This window comes from Schistocerca gregaria, chromosome 3 (genome assembly GCF_023897955.1).
Source record: "Schistocerca gregaria isolate iqSchGreg1 chromosome 3, iqSchGreg1.2, whole genome shotgun sequence".
NCBI lineage: Eukaryota > Metazoa > Arthropoda > Insecta > Orthoptera > Acrididae > Schistocerca > Schistocerca gregaria.
Window position 1 is genome coordinate 941,351,585 of NC_064922.1, and position 15,980 is coordinate 941,367,564.

The following is a 15,980-nucleotide window of genomic DNA, read 5'->3' on the forward strand; positions in this document are numbered from 1 at the left end:
TTTGCTTTGAAAACCCTCCATTTCAGTTCTTTTCGCCAATTGCCGGAATTCGTTGCGTATTAGTCGACCTTAATCGATATGTATCGAAGTTTATAGAACTCAGGAAGTCGCGCGTGATTTATATATCGATATTAAACTTCCTGGCAGATTAAAACTGTGTGCCCGACCGAGACTCGAACTCGGGACCTTTGCCTTTCGCGAGCAAGTGCTCCTCCAACTGAGTTACCGAAGCACGACTCACGCCCGGTACTCACAGCTTTACTTCTGCCAGTACCTCGTCTCCTACCTTCCAAACTTTACAGAAGCTCTCCTGCGAACCTTGCAGAACTAGCACTCCTGAAAGAAAGGATATTGCGGAGACATGGCTTAGCCACAGCCTGGGGGATGTTTCCAGAATGAGATTTTCACTCTGCAACGGAGTGTGCGCTTCGGTAGCTCAGTTTGTAGAGCTCTTGCCTGCAAAAGGCAAAGGTCCCGAGTTCGAGTCTCGGTCGGGCACACAGTTTTAATCTGCCAGGAAGTTTCATATCAGCGCACACTCCGCTGCAGAGTGAAAATCTCATTCTGGATATATATATCAATAGTTATTTTTTCTCTTTCCCGAGCATTTTGTCGAAGATGTACCCGCGTCCCGTAGTGCACATGCAGCAACCTCGGTAGTGCACAGTGTTCTGCTTGGACGTGTGTTCATGCATATTGTAGTAGTGTTTTGATTCGGTGCATTGTTTTTAAACATGGCCAAAAAATATAACTCCGTCTTCTTAAAATAATTTTCGGAACAGTTTCCGTGCATTATCGAGTCGAGGAAAGGCCCGTTGTTCGCTTTTTGTACCGTTTACCGATGTGATATTTGTGTATCACATGGTGGAAAAAGTGATGTTTCCAAACATGTGGAAACAAAAAAGCACCGAGACAATTTGAAGTGCGTCAATACCAATAATGAAAATTTGGAGAGATTTTTGACAGTAAAATCAAGACTACAGGGTGACTGCTTTCAGCAAACCTTCAACAAAGAATTTCTCAGAAAGGGTAAGTCTTCAACATTCAATTCCTTAAATCAATAGAAATGTGGAGTGTTTTGTAAAAAGATAATTATACCTGTGTGTTACCATATTTTCTCCATCCTCATCATGTATTGGAAATTTAATTATGGAGGAAATGATACACCTTGATGTGAACGGATAGCAACATTGTTAAATAAGTGAGAACACTAATGTGTATTATCTCGAAACACTTTAAGAGTGAACTACTATTTTATTTGGTAACTGTTTTAGTTTGTTAGTACATCATCATTATTCAGATTCTGCAATCTTTCCTACTGCAGAGGCAGCTTCTACTTCACCTGTGAGAAGAAAGGTATTGTACATGTTCTCATGATTGTTCCAATGTTTCTCGCTAGTACTGAATACTAACAGGCTACATAGCTAGAGGTTAAATATGAGAATTTAACGAAATTCTGTAATGACATAGTTTCCCTGCAAATGTGTAATACTAGCTAATATTGAACATACAGAGATATAACATGTGAAATCTTACGAGGAGAAAGTAGATGCTGCCCCTGAAAAATACAAAAAGATGTGGTTGTGTTAAGATTACACTGGAGAACCAGTTGGCAAGCCTGGTTTTACAGTTTTCCTGGCATGGTGGATGCTGTTTTACGGCAATCATACTTTTCTTCTAATGCCAAAAAACATCCCAACCTAACAGCAATTAGCTGGACGAAATTACAAATATTGGTTATGGAATCAACATTTTGGCTATTTCTAATGTTTCTACTTGTTTTTTTAGCCATGATATAGCTTTGTGGCGCCTTAAAGGAAAACTTTTCAGTTGTCTTAGGTGTATACAAAAATGAGCCACAGCTTCTTGATCTTTCATATCTCCCGATTTTTCCTCATTTTTAAAACTGAATGTCCTGATTTTTGGTTTTTGAAGGTTGTCAGATATGCATCACACTGAATGCTTGAAGTTGCTTTACAACAGCACGGTTTTCAGTTCCTCTTGAAAATAGTCTCTATATGCGAAGGATGAACTCGGTTGTGAACTTACATAACGTATATATCAGGAATTGGAATGGCCTTAAATTAATAGAAGTGACAATCCACATTACTGTAGCTACTAAGAACATCAGATCAAGAGGGCTTGTTGAGAAAGGAGCTTCAGATTGACCATCCATCTGTCATACTATATGTGGACCTACTATTAAGTCCATCTAACATCTGTGTAGAATCTTCATAATTTTCTTTGTATGACGATGGTAAAATTTTTGTACAAACATCACTTCATGACAATTTTTAAACAGACTGTACAGTAAAGAATGTGTTGTAAGCCCACTCAAAGGAATCCATTCATGTTGAGACTGTTTGAAAGATACGGAATAATGTGCGCATTTCTGGCTGTTACTAGCTCGGTGCACCTGCTGGCTATGTACTCACTGGTGATAGCGGTGAGCCGACTGAGCGCGAACCCTTTCCTGGGGATAGTGGCGCAGGGATTAGCCAAGCTGCCCGGACACTTCATGGTGAACTACTTTGCGGCGAGGTTCGGTCGTCGTTGGTCCAGTGTAGGGAGTGCACTGTTGGCTGCACTGGCCAGTCTCCTCATCTTCTGCCTGCTGACTGGTGAGCTGCACCCATGTGTCTTTCTTGACTTAGCCTCTATTTTGTCAAAAAATTGGATGAAAATAATAAGGGATCACAGTTAGTTGTCCAATAGTCAGAGAAGGCTGCTGTGGTAACTAGCTGGGTCAATAATGAAATCAGTACAAATGGAGCAAAGCCAACATACAGTCATCTTGTGTAGAGACTATGATGGAGTGATACTAACAGACCGGAGATGGGTAAAACTGAAAGAGCAGTGAACATATTTTCATAAAAGAATGGTCGCTTTTCCCATCGCTCATAGACGGTGGCAACAATTAATAACCACCTGTTAGACAGTGACGAAATTCAGTAATAAGTGACCAAGTACAGTAACATGTGATGATGATTTATATACGCTGTAACACACTCGAATGTTTAGAATACCATCCCCAACGCAAATTTGATGTGGTGGAAGGGTTGTACTGCCGTTTATTCACCTTGGCCTAATCGCGTGGTGTAGGAAATTACTCTGCTTTGAGCAAGGGGTAATGCACTTAGTTTCCTATTTACAGCAATAAGTAATTGTAACTAACTGAATCGATCATGGATGGGATAGCAGATTTAATGGGGGATGCAATACAACAAGTGCGAAAACAATATACTGCCCTAACTGGACACAAAAAATACTCAAATATGCTGACTAATACAATGTACAGCTATACTAAAACTTCCTGGCAGATTAAAACTGTGTGCCCGACCGAGACTCGAACTAGGGACCTTTGCTTTCGCGGGGTAGTGCTCTACCATTTTTTTTTTTTAAATCTCGTTTTGTTCGCTTTTGTTCGTTGCATCTGCTCGGGGCGGACGTCGTAAGACATCCATTGAAGTTCGTTGTTGATCGATGAGCTCAGTTTTTTTTATTACAGAGGGCACGTAACCCTCTGACCGAACACGCTGAGCTACCGTGCCGGCGTACTCACAGCTTTACTTCTGCCAGTATCTCGTCTCCTACCTTCCAAACTTTACAGAAGCTCTCCTGCGAACCATGCAGAACTAGCATTCCTGAAAGAAAGGATACTGTGGAGACATGGCTTAGCCACAGCCACAGCATTGCTAAGCCACGTCTCCGCAGTATCCTTTCTTTCAGGAATGCTAGTTCTGCATGGTTCGCAGGAGAGCTTCTGTAAAGTTTGGAAGGTAGGAGACGAGATACTGGCAAAAGTAAAGCTGTAAGTACTGGGCGTGAGTGGTGCTTTGGTAGCTCAGATGGTAGAGCACTAGCCCACAAAAGGCAAAGGTCCCGAGTTCGAGTCTCGGTCGGGCACATAGTTTTAATCTGCCAGGAAGTTTAATGTCAGCGCACACTCAGCTGCAGAGTGAAAATTTCATTCTACAGCTATATTGCTAATACATAAATGCAATCAGCACGAAAAGAATAGAAAAAATGCTGACAATATGATCAATAGTAAAATAAACAGAAATCTGCTGAAATGTGACCTAAATGAAGCGAGTGTAAGTACTCTCTGTGTCAATATTCAACCACTCCAACAATGGGGAAGAGCAAAGTGAGACAAAAAAATAAAAATAAAAACATATCAATTACGGAAAAAGACCGTTTGCTAGAGCTATAGGTCAGTCTTTAGTGGCTCACAGCTTATTTTTGTTGCCTGTCGTTGGCCCACAGATATTTCTGTAAATTAAACGTGATCTACACGTACTGATAAAGGTGAATTACCAGCCTCATTCATCATAATCAGCCCTATAATTTCCAAGTACATTATCAGAGGAACATGACATTTGTGAAATTAACTGTTTGGTGCAAGCACTGCATACAGCTGCAAAAAAAAATCAATTTTGAATGTGGAGACCATCCGCAGCTCAAAATTCAACTCAAGCTGAGAAACACGGATTCAATCGAAAAGCCCTTGCTTAGAAAATGTACAAACACAAATAATTATAAGTTATTTCTGCTGTAAGCTGTTGAGCATGCTTATTATAATGGTACATAAAATGGTTGTTTAAGAAACAGTATGAAATTCAGTTACAAGAGAGGAACAACAGTTGCTCTATTTTGCAACTGAAGCACTATTTTGTTAGTAACCAAGGATAAATGCCCACATATAATAACATGAAGTTTTCTTGTAATATGTGTCTGTTTGAAAACAATGACTACCCCACTGAACTTGTTATAATAGTCATCTGAGAAGCATACTCAAAATCAATACACTTTATCAGATAACATCTCAAAATTGGAACCCAATTTATTTTAGGGTATACTTTTTAATAGAAATATAATTTATTGTTAAAAGATGCAAATGTACATTATATGTTGTACCACACTAGGTTGTTAGGTTTATAGAGACACATTATCAGTGTGTGTACTGAAACAAAAAGTTGTGGTCACATATTAAAGAACTGCATAGTACGTTTACAAGAGATAAATGTTATGATTAGTGCTTTTGTATCTAATCTAAAATATTGAAAATGCCTTAGAATCTCTGCAGAATTTATATTATTCCTATATTATTCGATCATAGGTTTATTTATTCACGATATACCAAATACTTGTCAGATATACATTTAAGGATAGTACTTTCCAATCATTAGTGCTACAATTTGTTAAACTACTTGATGTGTTGCGATACAAATTTAATAAAAAATCATAGGATGAATACTTATAAATTAACTACATAGTTCAATTAACATACTATTCATTTTAAGATAATTATGGTACCTTTTATTTCCTTTATACTCGCTGTTTGGAGCTCTTGACAGGATTAAACAATTGTAGTTACACTTAGCAAAAGCAGAAACAGTTGAAGTAAAAATAGAGAAGAAGTGAAATTGTGCATCTGATTTAATTTAAACTTTTATAGTAAAGAGTCTGCTGCAAAGTGTAACACTATGACTGTTAAAATCACACACACAACACAATCTGAATGTAGAAACAAACTGGAGTATTTCAAACAAATAGAGTTAAAATGGGATTTATTATATCAAGAAAGGAATCCAAACATTTAATAAAAAATGGAATCTTAGATTTAAAATTTCATTAACAAATCCATACTGATAAAAATTTTAATTGTTAACGTTAAATTATGAATGTACGTCTGGAAACAGTAGAAAAATGAAGTAAAGGGTCAAAAGAGTTGCCCATATCATGAATTACAGTCTGGATATAGTTTTCATCTGTTTCTTCACACCTATGTACGTCTGTGCCAGGCTGGATTTACATGTCTAAATCCGAACTACAGCAAACGCAAAAAGCTAAAAATGAAACTGCTGAAACAAAGTTTGCAAAATTCACAGACATATAGCGTACATAATGTGTCTTCCAGTGTATTAGAGTAAGGTTGCGATGTTCCTGTTTAATCGCATTCCAAGGGAAGGACGAAGAGGTTAATATGTTTGCTCTCTCTGTAATTGGCAGGTGAACATGCAAAACTTCTCTTTCTGCACAGAACACATCGAGGGCGCAGCCATCGTGATGGCGACCATGCTGATGCAGTTCAGCACCGTCGCTGGTATTGGCATGGTCAACCTGCAGAGCATCGAGTTGCACCCCACGTGTCTCCGCCAGATCGCAGCGTGTGTCGAGTTTGCCGTTGCTGGGATTTCCATGTCTTCCCTGCCCTACCTGGTGCTGATGGTAAGTGAAATGCAAGATGCTGCACATCAATAGGTGAAAAGAAAGCGTTACTGCTCGATTACGAGGTTTTTCGTTCAGTCGCAGACGGTGCATGGGAGGTGTTTTGGATGGTACAGAAGTATACTGTCAAAAATTTGAGAGCACGTGATCGAAGAAGCACTAAGTACACTATTAGTTCCTCAGAAGTACACTATCTGAACTATTGGGACCCCTTCTGTAAATCGGAATCGACCACTAGATGTCACGAGACACAGACGCGCCATTATAAAACGAGGCGGAGAGCACTGCGTTGTCAGTAGAGAAACAGGAACAGCAGAATTGGACTGTCGGAAGAGCTCAGTGACTTCGAAGGCGGACTATCCACTGGCTTTCACCTCAATAGCAAATCCATCAGGCCCATGTTGAGTGTTGATGATGCGACTGTGAAGTGGAAACACGAAGGGACCGCCACAGCCAAACCGAAATCAGACAGACTTCATCAGACCTCATGTACTGACGAACTTGGATCATCGAGAATTGCGGAGTGTAATCCTCAACAGTGTAACGAAATCAGTTGAAGTAATCACTCAGGAGTTCCAAAGTGATAGCACAGTGACTGTACATAGGGAGTCAAAAAGAATGGCGTACAATGGTCGACGAGGGGTTCTTAACCCAGCCATTTTAGTAGTCAGTTCTAACTGACACTTGAGCAGGTGTAAAGAGTGACGTGTAACCGCCCTGTTCAGTTGTTAAAAATCTAGTCAGCTGGTCTCATAATTTTGAAATGAGAGTTAGTATGAATGTCGCATAATAAATATTTAGTGGAAATTAAGCCACTGAATATTAAAAGTAACGTGCTGACGTAATGTTCTGACAGAAATTAATAATGCGGATAATAAGATTAAAACTAAATGTAATATTGTCAATTGGGAGACTGGTCAGCCTGACAATGTACAGTATACCATAGCAATAAAGCTTAATCATGGTTTTTTGAGTTATAATTCACAAGTTCCATGTATTTTGAACAATCGCTTTCTGAATGTAGCAGCAAAATTAGGGTAAAAGGGTTCAGTTGAAGAAGCAAAAAAATATGTTAAAATGTCACTTCCCAGGACTTAAGGTCTTTAGAAATAGCGCCAACATCCCCCGCTGAAATTAAGGGATTTATAAATATTCTGAGAAACATGAGCTCATGTGGTGTTGTGGAGTTTCTAACAGAATTTTGAAGTGTTGTTCTAATTTAATAAGTGGAGTCCTTAATGATATATGTAATGTTTCGCTGGCACAGGGAATTTTTGCAGACAGATTGAAATGCGCAATTGTCAAACCTCTTCATAAGAAAGAAGATAAGAGTGACTTAAATAATTATAGACCAGTCGTATTGCTGATCTCATTTTCTAAAATATTCGAAAAAATTATCTATTCAAGAGTAGTCTCACATTTAAGTGAAAATAATTTACTCAGGATGTCACAGTTGAGATTCTGTAAGGGTTACTCGACTGAGAATGCTATCTACACATTTACCCATCAAATAGCACAAGCCCTAAATAACAAATAATCACCAGCTGGTATTTTTTGTAATCTTTCCAAGGCATTTGACTTTGTGGATCATGCCACACTCTTAGAAAAACTCAGTTTTTATGGAATTGAAGGCTATACACACAGCTGGTTTGAATCATACTTAATGAACAGAAAGCAAAAGGTGGTGCTGAATAACACAAATAATGTTAGGAGGTTAGTAAATTCTCGTAAATGGGGATTTATCACAAAGGGAGTCCCACAGGGTTCAATTTCGGGTCATCTGCTGTTCCTTATTCATGCGAATGATGTCTCACTTAACGTTCAGCAAGCAGAACTAGTACTTTTTGCAGATGACATGAGTGTTATAAGAAATCCCTCTCCAGGAAAAACAACTGAAAATAGTGTTAAGGATGTCTTTCAAAGAATTATTAAGTGCTTCTCACAAAATGGACTCTCCCTTAATTTTGAAAAATCTCACTGTATCGAGTTCTGTAGACAAAACAGAGTCATACCGACGTTTGATGTAGGATATGAGCAGGTCTCGGTTAAGAGGGCAGATTTCTCGAAATTTCCACTCAATAATGTCTTATGGAATAGTTTTCTGGAGTAGCTCACCACTTAGACATGAAGTATTGATTGCACAAAAGAGAGCAGTGAGAAGAATTAGTGGTGTTTACTGAAGGACGTCATGTAGGCACCTATTCAAGGAGTTAGGTATTCTATCTGCACCATCAGAGTACATACATTCGCTAACGAAATTCGTTGTAAATAATCCACTCCATTTGTAAGAACAGTGATGTTCATACCTACAACACTCGAGGAAAAAATGACCTCTCCTATCTGTTATTGAAGCTGTCAGTAGCTCAAAAAGGAGTACATTATGCAGCAACAAAAATCTTTTATTATTTTCCCAACAACATAAAGTGTCTGGCAGATAGCAGATCCAATTTTAAATCTCGCTTAAAATCATTTCTTTTGGACAACTCCTTTTATTTCATGGACGAGTTTCTGATTCTGAACTACTAAAAAAAAGTACCTCTAAATTTAGATGCATGTGTAGAACTAAAAATTTCAGTAATATTAATATTAGAACTCTTCATGTGTGTATATATATCTTGTAATCTGACTTGTTCCACACCATATCGATAAAATAATTGCGAAAATGATCTACGGAACTTGACATAACCAGACTAAACTAAATTAAGGAATACTTCCGACTGACCACACAAAATAAAACATGTACACTCGCGAGTCAGTCGTTCAAAATAAGAATTAATACTGTAAGGAAAATGGTTCATGAGTATAGTTATGGTGGTACACATTCAGTTGCATGCGAGTCTACTATCAGAATAGAGTCACGTATGTTCTAAGTACTATCTTCCGCCTGGCCTGTGGTTAAAATGCATTTCACCAAGTGAGAAAGAAAATAATCGGACTTTGTAATTAAATGAAAAGAAAGACCGTAGGTTCTGAATGTCACGGCAAATATAACCTAGATATCGAAATTAATGTTGGTGGCCACAAAGGTAAAGAGATGAACACATTCACCTACCTCTATTGTTGAGCAGTGTCCTCGTGAAGATCGTCGCCTCCATCTAAATTCTCCACGCAAAATTAAAATAATAATAATCTTCCAGAGTTACAGGAGCTGGGGTCCATGTATCGTAAATGTGAAAAACTAATTGTTTAAGAAGTTGCTTTCATTATTTAGCACAGTTTCACTTGGAATTACAGAGCACCTCGTTTATACTTCTTATCACCAGGACATGAGAACAACGAAAGGAGATTATTACATTAACTAATAAATGAAGAGCGTAAATCTTTTCTTGTCCATCAGTGTTAAATACTTTTCAAATGAATCTTTGGTATGAGAATCGAATACTTATCTATACATTTATAAATAAGAAAAAAATATTAAGTTTCTTCATATTGCCTCCTAGGTCCAATTGTCCGAAGAAATGTCAAATTCTGGGTAATGAGCCCAATCACTATCCACTTGTAGTTCTTTCACTCCTTTACACATGTACTTGAATGGCACTGTTCTTGTCTTCACAACTTTGCTTATGTAGTTCTGGAGCTGACTGTGGCACTTAGCTAATCATCTACACCTACACCGACATCCATGCTATGTACAAAAACGCGTATATTTTTAAAATAAATCGTAAAAAGATACATTTTATGGGTGGTATTTATGTAAATTAAATTTGCGGACTTTCTTTGTTTCTTAGTGAAAAAACTAAAATGTAAAGAAAAAATAAAAGAAATGTCAAGTGCGAGTAGGAGTCACACTGAGGTTTCCCTGAACACATATGACCCATCTTGTGAATTCATAATTTCAACATTTTTTTTATTTATTTTCGATATAGATACTGACAGATCATTAGTCCCAGGAATTCCGAGACCATGTCAAAACCTCAACAGTAGTTGATGTAGATACAGTAGATTTAATAAAATATTTTTCATTAACTTATAAAACGTAAGTACAACTTACATTTTATATTTGCATACACTAGCGTTTATCTATTATGCTTCTGATGAATGATGAATGGAATGTATGCCCTAACAACAAAAAGGAAATTTGTATGTAACATAATTACAAATCAATAATTTAGAGATTTTTTTACTTTACTTGTACTGTAAAATCTTGGTCCTTGCAAAATTTCATGATTCAATGGTAATGAGATGTAGTATACAGGCTTTGATGAATGAATTTGCCAGTATCAAAAATTGTGACATGGATGGCTGAATCTTTTGGTTGCAATGACTTAGAAGCTTAAATTATTTACACAGCCAAGAAACCATAGACCTTCCAGTTAGTCAATGAAATAAATTTGAATATGACTCACCAACCCATTCAGGAGAAAGAGGGGTCTTAAGAGACGGACAGATGGATAAAAAACGACAAAAAATGCTTGTTTGAGTTAGATAATTGCACATTAATAATTTTCTGATTTTTTTTCTTTGCTTGTACTGCGAAACCTTGCTTCTTACCAAATTCAGCTATTCTAAGTCAACAGGCCAATGGGAAATCCCTACAGATTGTGAAGGGGGAGTTTTCGAGTATCAAAATATGTAATATAAATGGCCTTAACTTTTGACTGCATTGACAAAGAAGCTTTAAGTTTTCACTCCACAAAGGGATTGCAGACATTAACACATGATGTAAATTTGAACTTGATACTTCTATTTGTTCCTGCGAAAAAGCATTCTATGCAGTCGGACAGATATACAGAGAGACGAACGACAAAGCAAGCCTATAAAAAAACAAGAGTACCGTGTTTACAGTTTCAGGCACGAAACCATAAAATAATAAATATTTAATTGACTTTGCTGACAGACAAAGATATTAAAAAGTAACCTGCGCCGTTACTAAAAAGCTGAAGAACTTTAACCAGGTAAACATTTAATGGAGAAGGGAATGTTAGATGCTCTGTACGATTGTAGGGTATGGCTGTAAGCATAAATATCTGTTTGATAGTATCTGTAGAGAGTGTAAAGGAGCTGAAAATATTGTGATTTAATCGCAGAGGTGCTGAAAAATTGTTCCAGTGACACACCAGAGAAATATCTGGTAAACTTTTTATCTTTGAGAGACATAGGAACAATTTCGCCCTTCGTTTTTTATTTCTTGTATGAACGACTACTTTTTGTTCTGATGGGCAGGTGGGATGTCGTACTGTCTAATTACTAGTGTGTGTGGTAAATGAATGAGTTAAAAGACGCAAGATGTGTTTTATATTATTTTCATCGCACAACAAGCCTTATTCCCATGCCTATGGAGTATTTATGTTAAGCAGAGAAGGCGAGTTTTAGATGTAACCGAAGATCTTCAAAACGGCGCTGCTCAACAATAGAGGTACGTGATTGTGCTCTCTACTTTCCTTTCGTGGCCGCTAAAATTACTTCCGATTCGTTTTGCTGAGACATTCAGAACCTGCAATCTTCTTTTTCTTATAAAAATACTAGTCCGATGCAAAAGAAATACTCTTAGATTTAAATAATTGCCATTCTTTTACCCAGGCCACGGGGAATGATAGAACGTACGTGCCTCTACTCTGAATGTACGTTCGCAATCTCCGAGTGTGTTACGACGAAATTATTTCACAATGAAAATTTCTCATCAGACCGCAACCACTCGCACGCGAATGTACGTACCCTCTGAATGTATCTAGTCAGTCACGCGCGTTGTTCAAAAGCTTTACTTTTAATATTCAGTGGATTACATTTCCGAAATTAATTTTTGTCTATGCTGCAAATCGTACTTCACGCGAAGTATTTATTACGTAAGTTTCAGGCTCAATTTAATAAAAAAAAGAGATTCCGAATAATAGAAATAAAGAATAACAATCAAACAAATCAAACCTAAATAAACAGAAAGAGGGAACGTTACAAGAGGAAAGTAGGTATTGAAGTGGACGCAGTGGACAAGGGATAGCAGACAAGGAGGAATATCAAGAGTGGGTATGGCCGTAGTACGAAGAGGAGAAGGTACAGGGAAAGACAGAGGAAAGAGAAAAGATGGGTCCTTCATATGGGGTGGTATAGGTATGCAAGAATAATAGCTGTTAGGACGGATAAATATCGGGCAGATTTCATTTTCTGAGACAGAGATGGTCGGAAATTTGGTTGGGAACGGATGTGGGGGGTTATGTAGTCGTGAAATACAGGGTCATTCGTATAAATTTGAACTACTTCCTCCGAAAGCTCGTAAATACGGGGAAGTTGTTTTAGTGATCTCAGTAGCGCTGAGAGAACCAGAAGTACTGCCCGTTGGTGCCAAGTTGACTATTGGTTCTGGCCATGTAGATCTTTGTCCGCTATAACGTCGCGCTTTCTCGGCTCGTGTTAGTTCGTTCGTAGACTCGTCTGTGAGTGTACAGTTCGGGTCGCGCGACAATAACGAGCAAATTAGTGATTCGTTCGCAATCTTTAACTGGCGGGTACGTGCAGTACACACTTCGAGAGCGAGTTGTTACTGTGAAAACACACTGGAAGACAAACTCATTGATTACGACATGACGGAAACTCCAGAGAAAATTATACGTGCTCAATGTTCCAGAAAAGCTAACAATTTTATCAGTTGTAAAAAAGCTGTTGACAACTGATGAGCTAAACGGTAACAGCTGCAATCATAGACCACCATTTAGTGCAGACGTTATTGAAAATGTGCAGAGAACGTCTCTCCAAGGAAATCGTTGAATCGATTGAGCCACGAGACAGGCATTTCTTGTGGCACATGTCAGAGAGCTCCGATGAAACTGGCATTGCGACCACACAGAGTGCACGTGATACAAGGATGCAAGAAACAGATCATCAGAAAAGAATGCGTTACTGTCGTTGGTTTCAGGGGTTTCTAATTCAGCAGCCTCTCCATAACTTAGTTTACAGATGAGGCCTGGTTGCATCTTCCAGGTTACACCAACACACGAAGCAGTAGACGCCCAGCTGGTGTTAACCCCCATATCATTCACGAAACAGCACTGCATGATGAAAAGGTTGGAGTGTGGTGCACGGTGTCAGCTTCCAGAATTGTTGGCCCCGTTTTCCTTGATACGACTGAAGACCCTACAGTTTATAAGGGCATCTTCAATACATTTGTGGAGCAGCTGGATGACATCGATACAAAGAAGGTTATTTACAACAAGATAGAGCAACATGACCCATGTCTACCGCTTCCATGCAACTTGTAACGTGTGTCTATGGTGATCAATGACCTCAAAAAATGTGTGCCCCTCCCCGATCCCCTGATCAATCCCCCTCCCCCCTGCCCCCGCCCCCTCATCAGGCTCCCGAGATATTTTCGTGTGGGGACATCTTAAAACCGAAATTTACGAAAACAGACCATGGACAACTGCAGAAGTTTGTGAAGTCTCGAAATAAACAACATTGGCGAGGATACACGGCTCAGAACGCCGCGGAATATGGTGAAACGAATACAGTTGTGCATCGTTGTTGGTGAAGGGCACTTCCAGCGTTTGCTGGACGACTTTGTATGTTTGCATGTATGTATGTAATCTCCAAGTTGTATATTGGCTCCCAAAATTGTAAATGTGTCCCATTATAGGTTCAAACGTTATGACTCAATAACATAGTTCAAGTTCATGTATATTGCACTGAATGTCGGTATAAGGATATACCAGGTTTGCAAATTAGAGAGGAGATAATATGAATGTAGAAGTTTAGTTTTCAGATAGTGTTGGATGTGCTTAGGTGCTCATTGTGTAGCAGGAGAGGTGGGAATTTGATAACTGATAAGAGGGTAAAGGGTTTACATGAGGAAAACTAAGTAGAGTTGAAACAGAGAACAGGATGCATGACGCTCAAGGATTTAGAGGAAGTAATAGAACGTTGGTGGAGAGTACATCCCTGTAACACTAGCATAGCAGACTATAGGTCGGATCATTAATAGGTTATGTAATCTCATTCTGGCGTGTACTTTCTGTTGGATGTTTGGCAGGGAGGTTTTAGAGTCATATTAATTCACGTGGAAACATGTCTGTGCTTGGTGTCTTTCAGTCTTACTACTTACAAATATGTTTTCCCTTCACAGGATGACAAGCGCATTCCCTTCGCCATCCTCTGTGCCCTCGAGTTGATGGTAGCGTTTTCTGTGTCGTTCCTGCCAGAATCTGCGTTGCAGCGATTGCCAGAGACGTTAAGGGATGTTGCCGTCTTTGGCAGAGGGCAACCCTACTGGAGCTGGAAACCAAAACCAGCCCTTCAGTACGCCACAGGATAAAGGAGTTCCAGAACTTCCTTATAGTGTAGTTCTACACTGGTCATAGTGTAGCAGCTGACATGTGAATGCGACGCTAGCAGCCTACGACTTCTGTTTGCTGACATCTTACATGGCTTGCTTGGCCTGCTATGAGTGATTAACAGTGCAGTTCGAACATTTTTCTAGTCTGTAAACAGTAGCACGAAAACTAAGGCTGACCAGGATTATACTATAAATTCACTCTCTTCTGCAGCTAGCGGCTCCTCAGAATCGGTTTTCACAAGACACAGGCAACAATTACTGGACGAACTACTTGCGGGGTCCATCTCCTCGTCCATCTCCATGGTTTCTGTGTGACCATTTATGACCGCCCTATCCAATAAACGCTACACCAAACTAAACCGACAGAGAAACCGCAAATACTGGGTCTCCAAAGAAAACAAAATTTCACAATAGACTAAAACTACACGCTGCACAACTAACAGCCTTAATCTGAGGACTAATCCTGTTATTCCAATGTCACCTTGATTTTACCTCCTTATACCCACACCTTTAATTTTAACACTCCCCCAAAAATGATACTACTCAACTCCCCTCACTGTCTGTATCCACCTACTACCTCCTCCCACCTGTTACACCTACAAGCGCTCCACATCCAATTCCAAACAAAAATTTAATCGCCTCCCACAACCTGCCCACGAAATCCCATCCAGAGATCTACCCATCCTTCCATCTTTAACAGAAGTCTCTTCTGGCTTCCATGTGTGTGTGTTACAGTTTGCAACCCCAAACCACTTTTCTGGGTCCTCCTCCTCAACTCTTCACTCCACATTCTTTCGAAAACGCATTTAAGCAGGTGAAATGTTAAACAGAATTATTATTGAGAGTGGTGTAATTATATATGGATATAAACGCCACCTACTCTTTGCATACATTTAGTAAAATGAAGACCGCCATTTAAAGGATTTTTTAAAATTTTTTAAATTAAAAAACAGCAAATATCAGTATTTAAATTACAATCTGAAATATACGACAGCTTGTTTAATAATTTTAAAAAGACGAAAATATTTTGTATTTTTAAAGTTTTGTTAAGTGTTTATATGTTTTTTGACTGTTGTTCCTCAACAGCACCAATGTAAAATATAGATCTGGTGCTCTAAGTTCGTCAATGTTTTTAATAAACATAGTAATCTTCTCATTATTTTTATCTTCATATTCTTACACATTGTTATAAATTCTTGATGTTGTGGTTGACATAAGCTTTTTGAATAAACATACAAGTGAGTTCTCTTATTCCAGTTCAACCATCCTGTAGCTAGAATATATGTACCAATCATTAATGTTGTTTTTCCTCAGCTTTGTAGCTATTACAGCATATGGAATAGAATTAGGCAAAGCCTTCCCTGTATATTTTCTGGTTTCACTCTGCAATTCTTATTTTTGGTTTGCAACCTGTTTTCATATAATTAAATAAAATTTTATTAGCATTACATGAGTCACTATTTAAGTGAAATGGTAAGTCATCTGTTCT

At 38.5% G+C, this 15,980-nt stretch overlaps 1 protein-coding gene across 1 annotated transcript in view; it reads left to right on the plus strand.

Moving 5' to 3' along the window:
• The window catches only part of LOC126355859 (solute carrier family 22 member 1-like), an 82,058-nt gene extending 66,305 nt beyond the window's left edge, over positions 1–15,753 (plus strand). The window contains exons 4-6 of the mRNA XM_050006350.1: positions 2,407–2,621; positions 6,044–6,231; positions 14,282–15,753. Of these exons, the coding sequence (XP_049862307.1) occupies positions 2,407–2,621; positions 6,044–6,231; positions 14,282–14,470 (592 nt within the window). The 3' untranslated portion in view covers positions 14,471–15,753. The remainder of the gene's footprint in view (positions 1–2,406; positions 2,622–6,043; positions 6,232–14,281) is intronic.
• Positions 15,754–15,980: the final 227 nt, after the last annotated feature.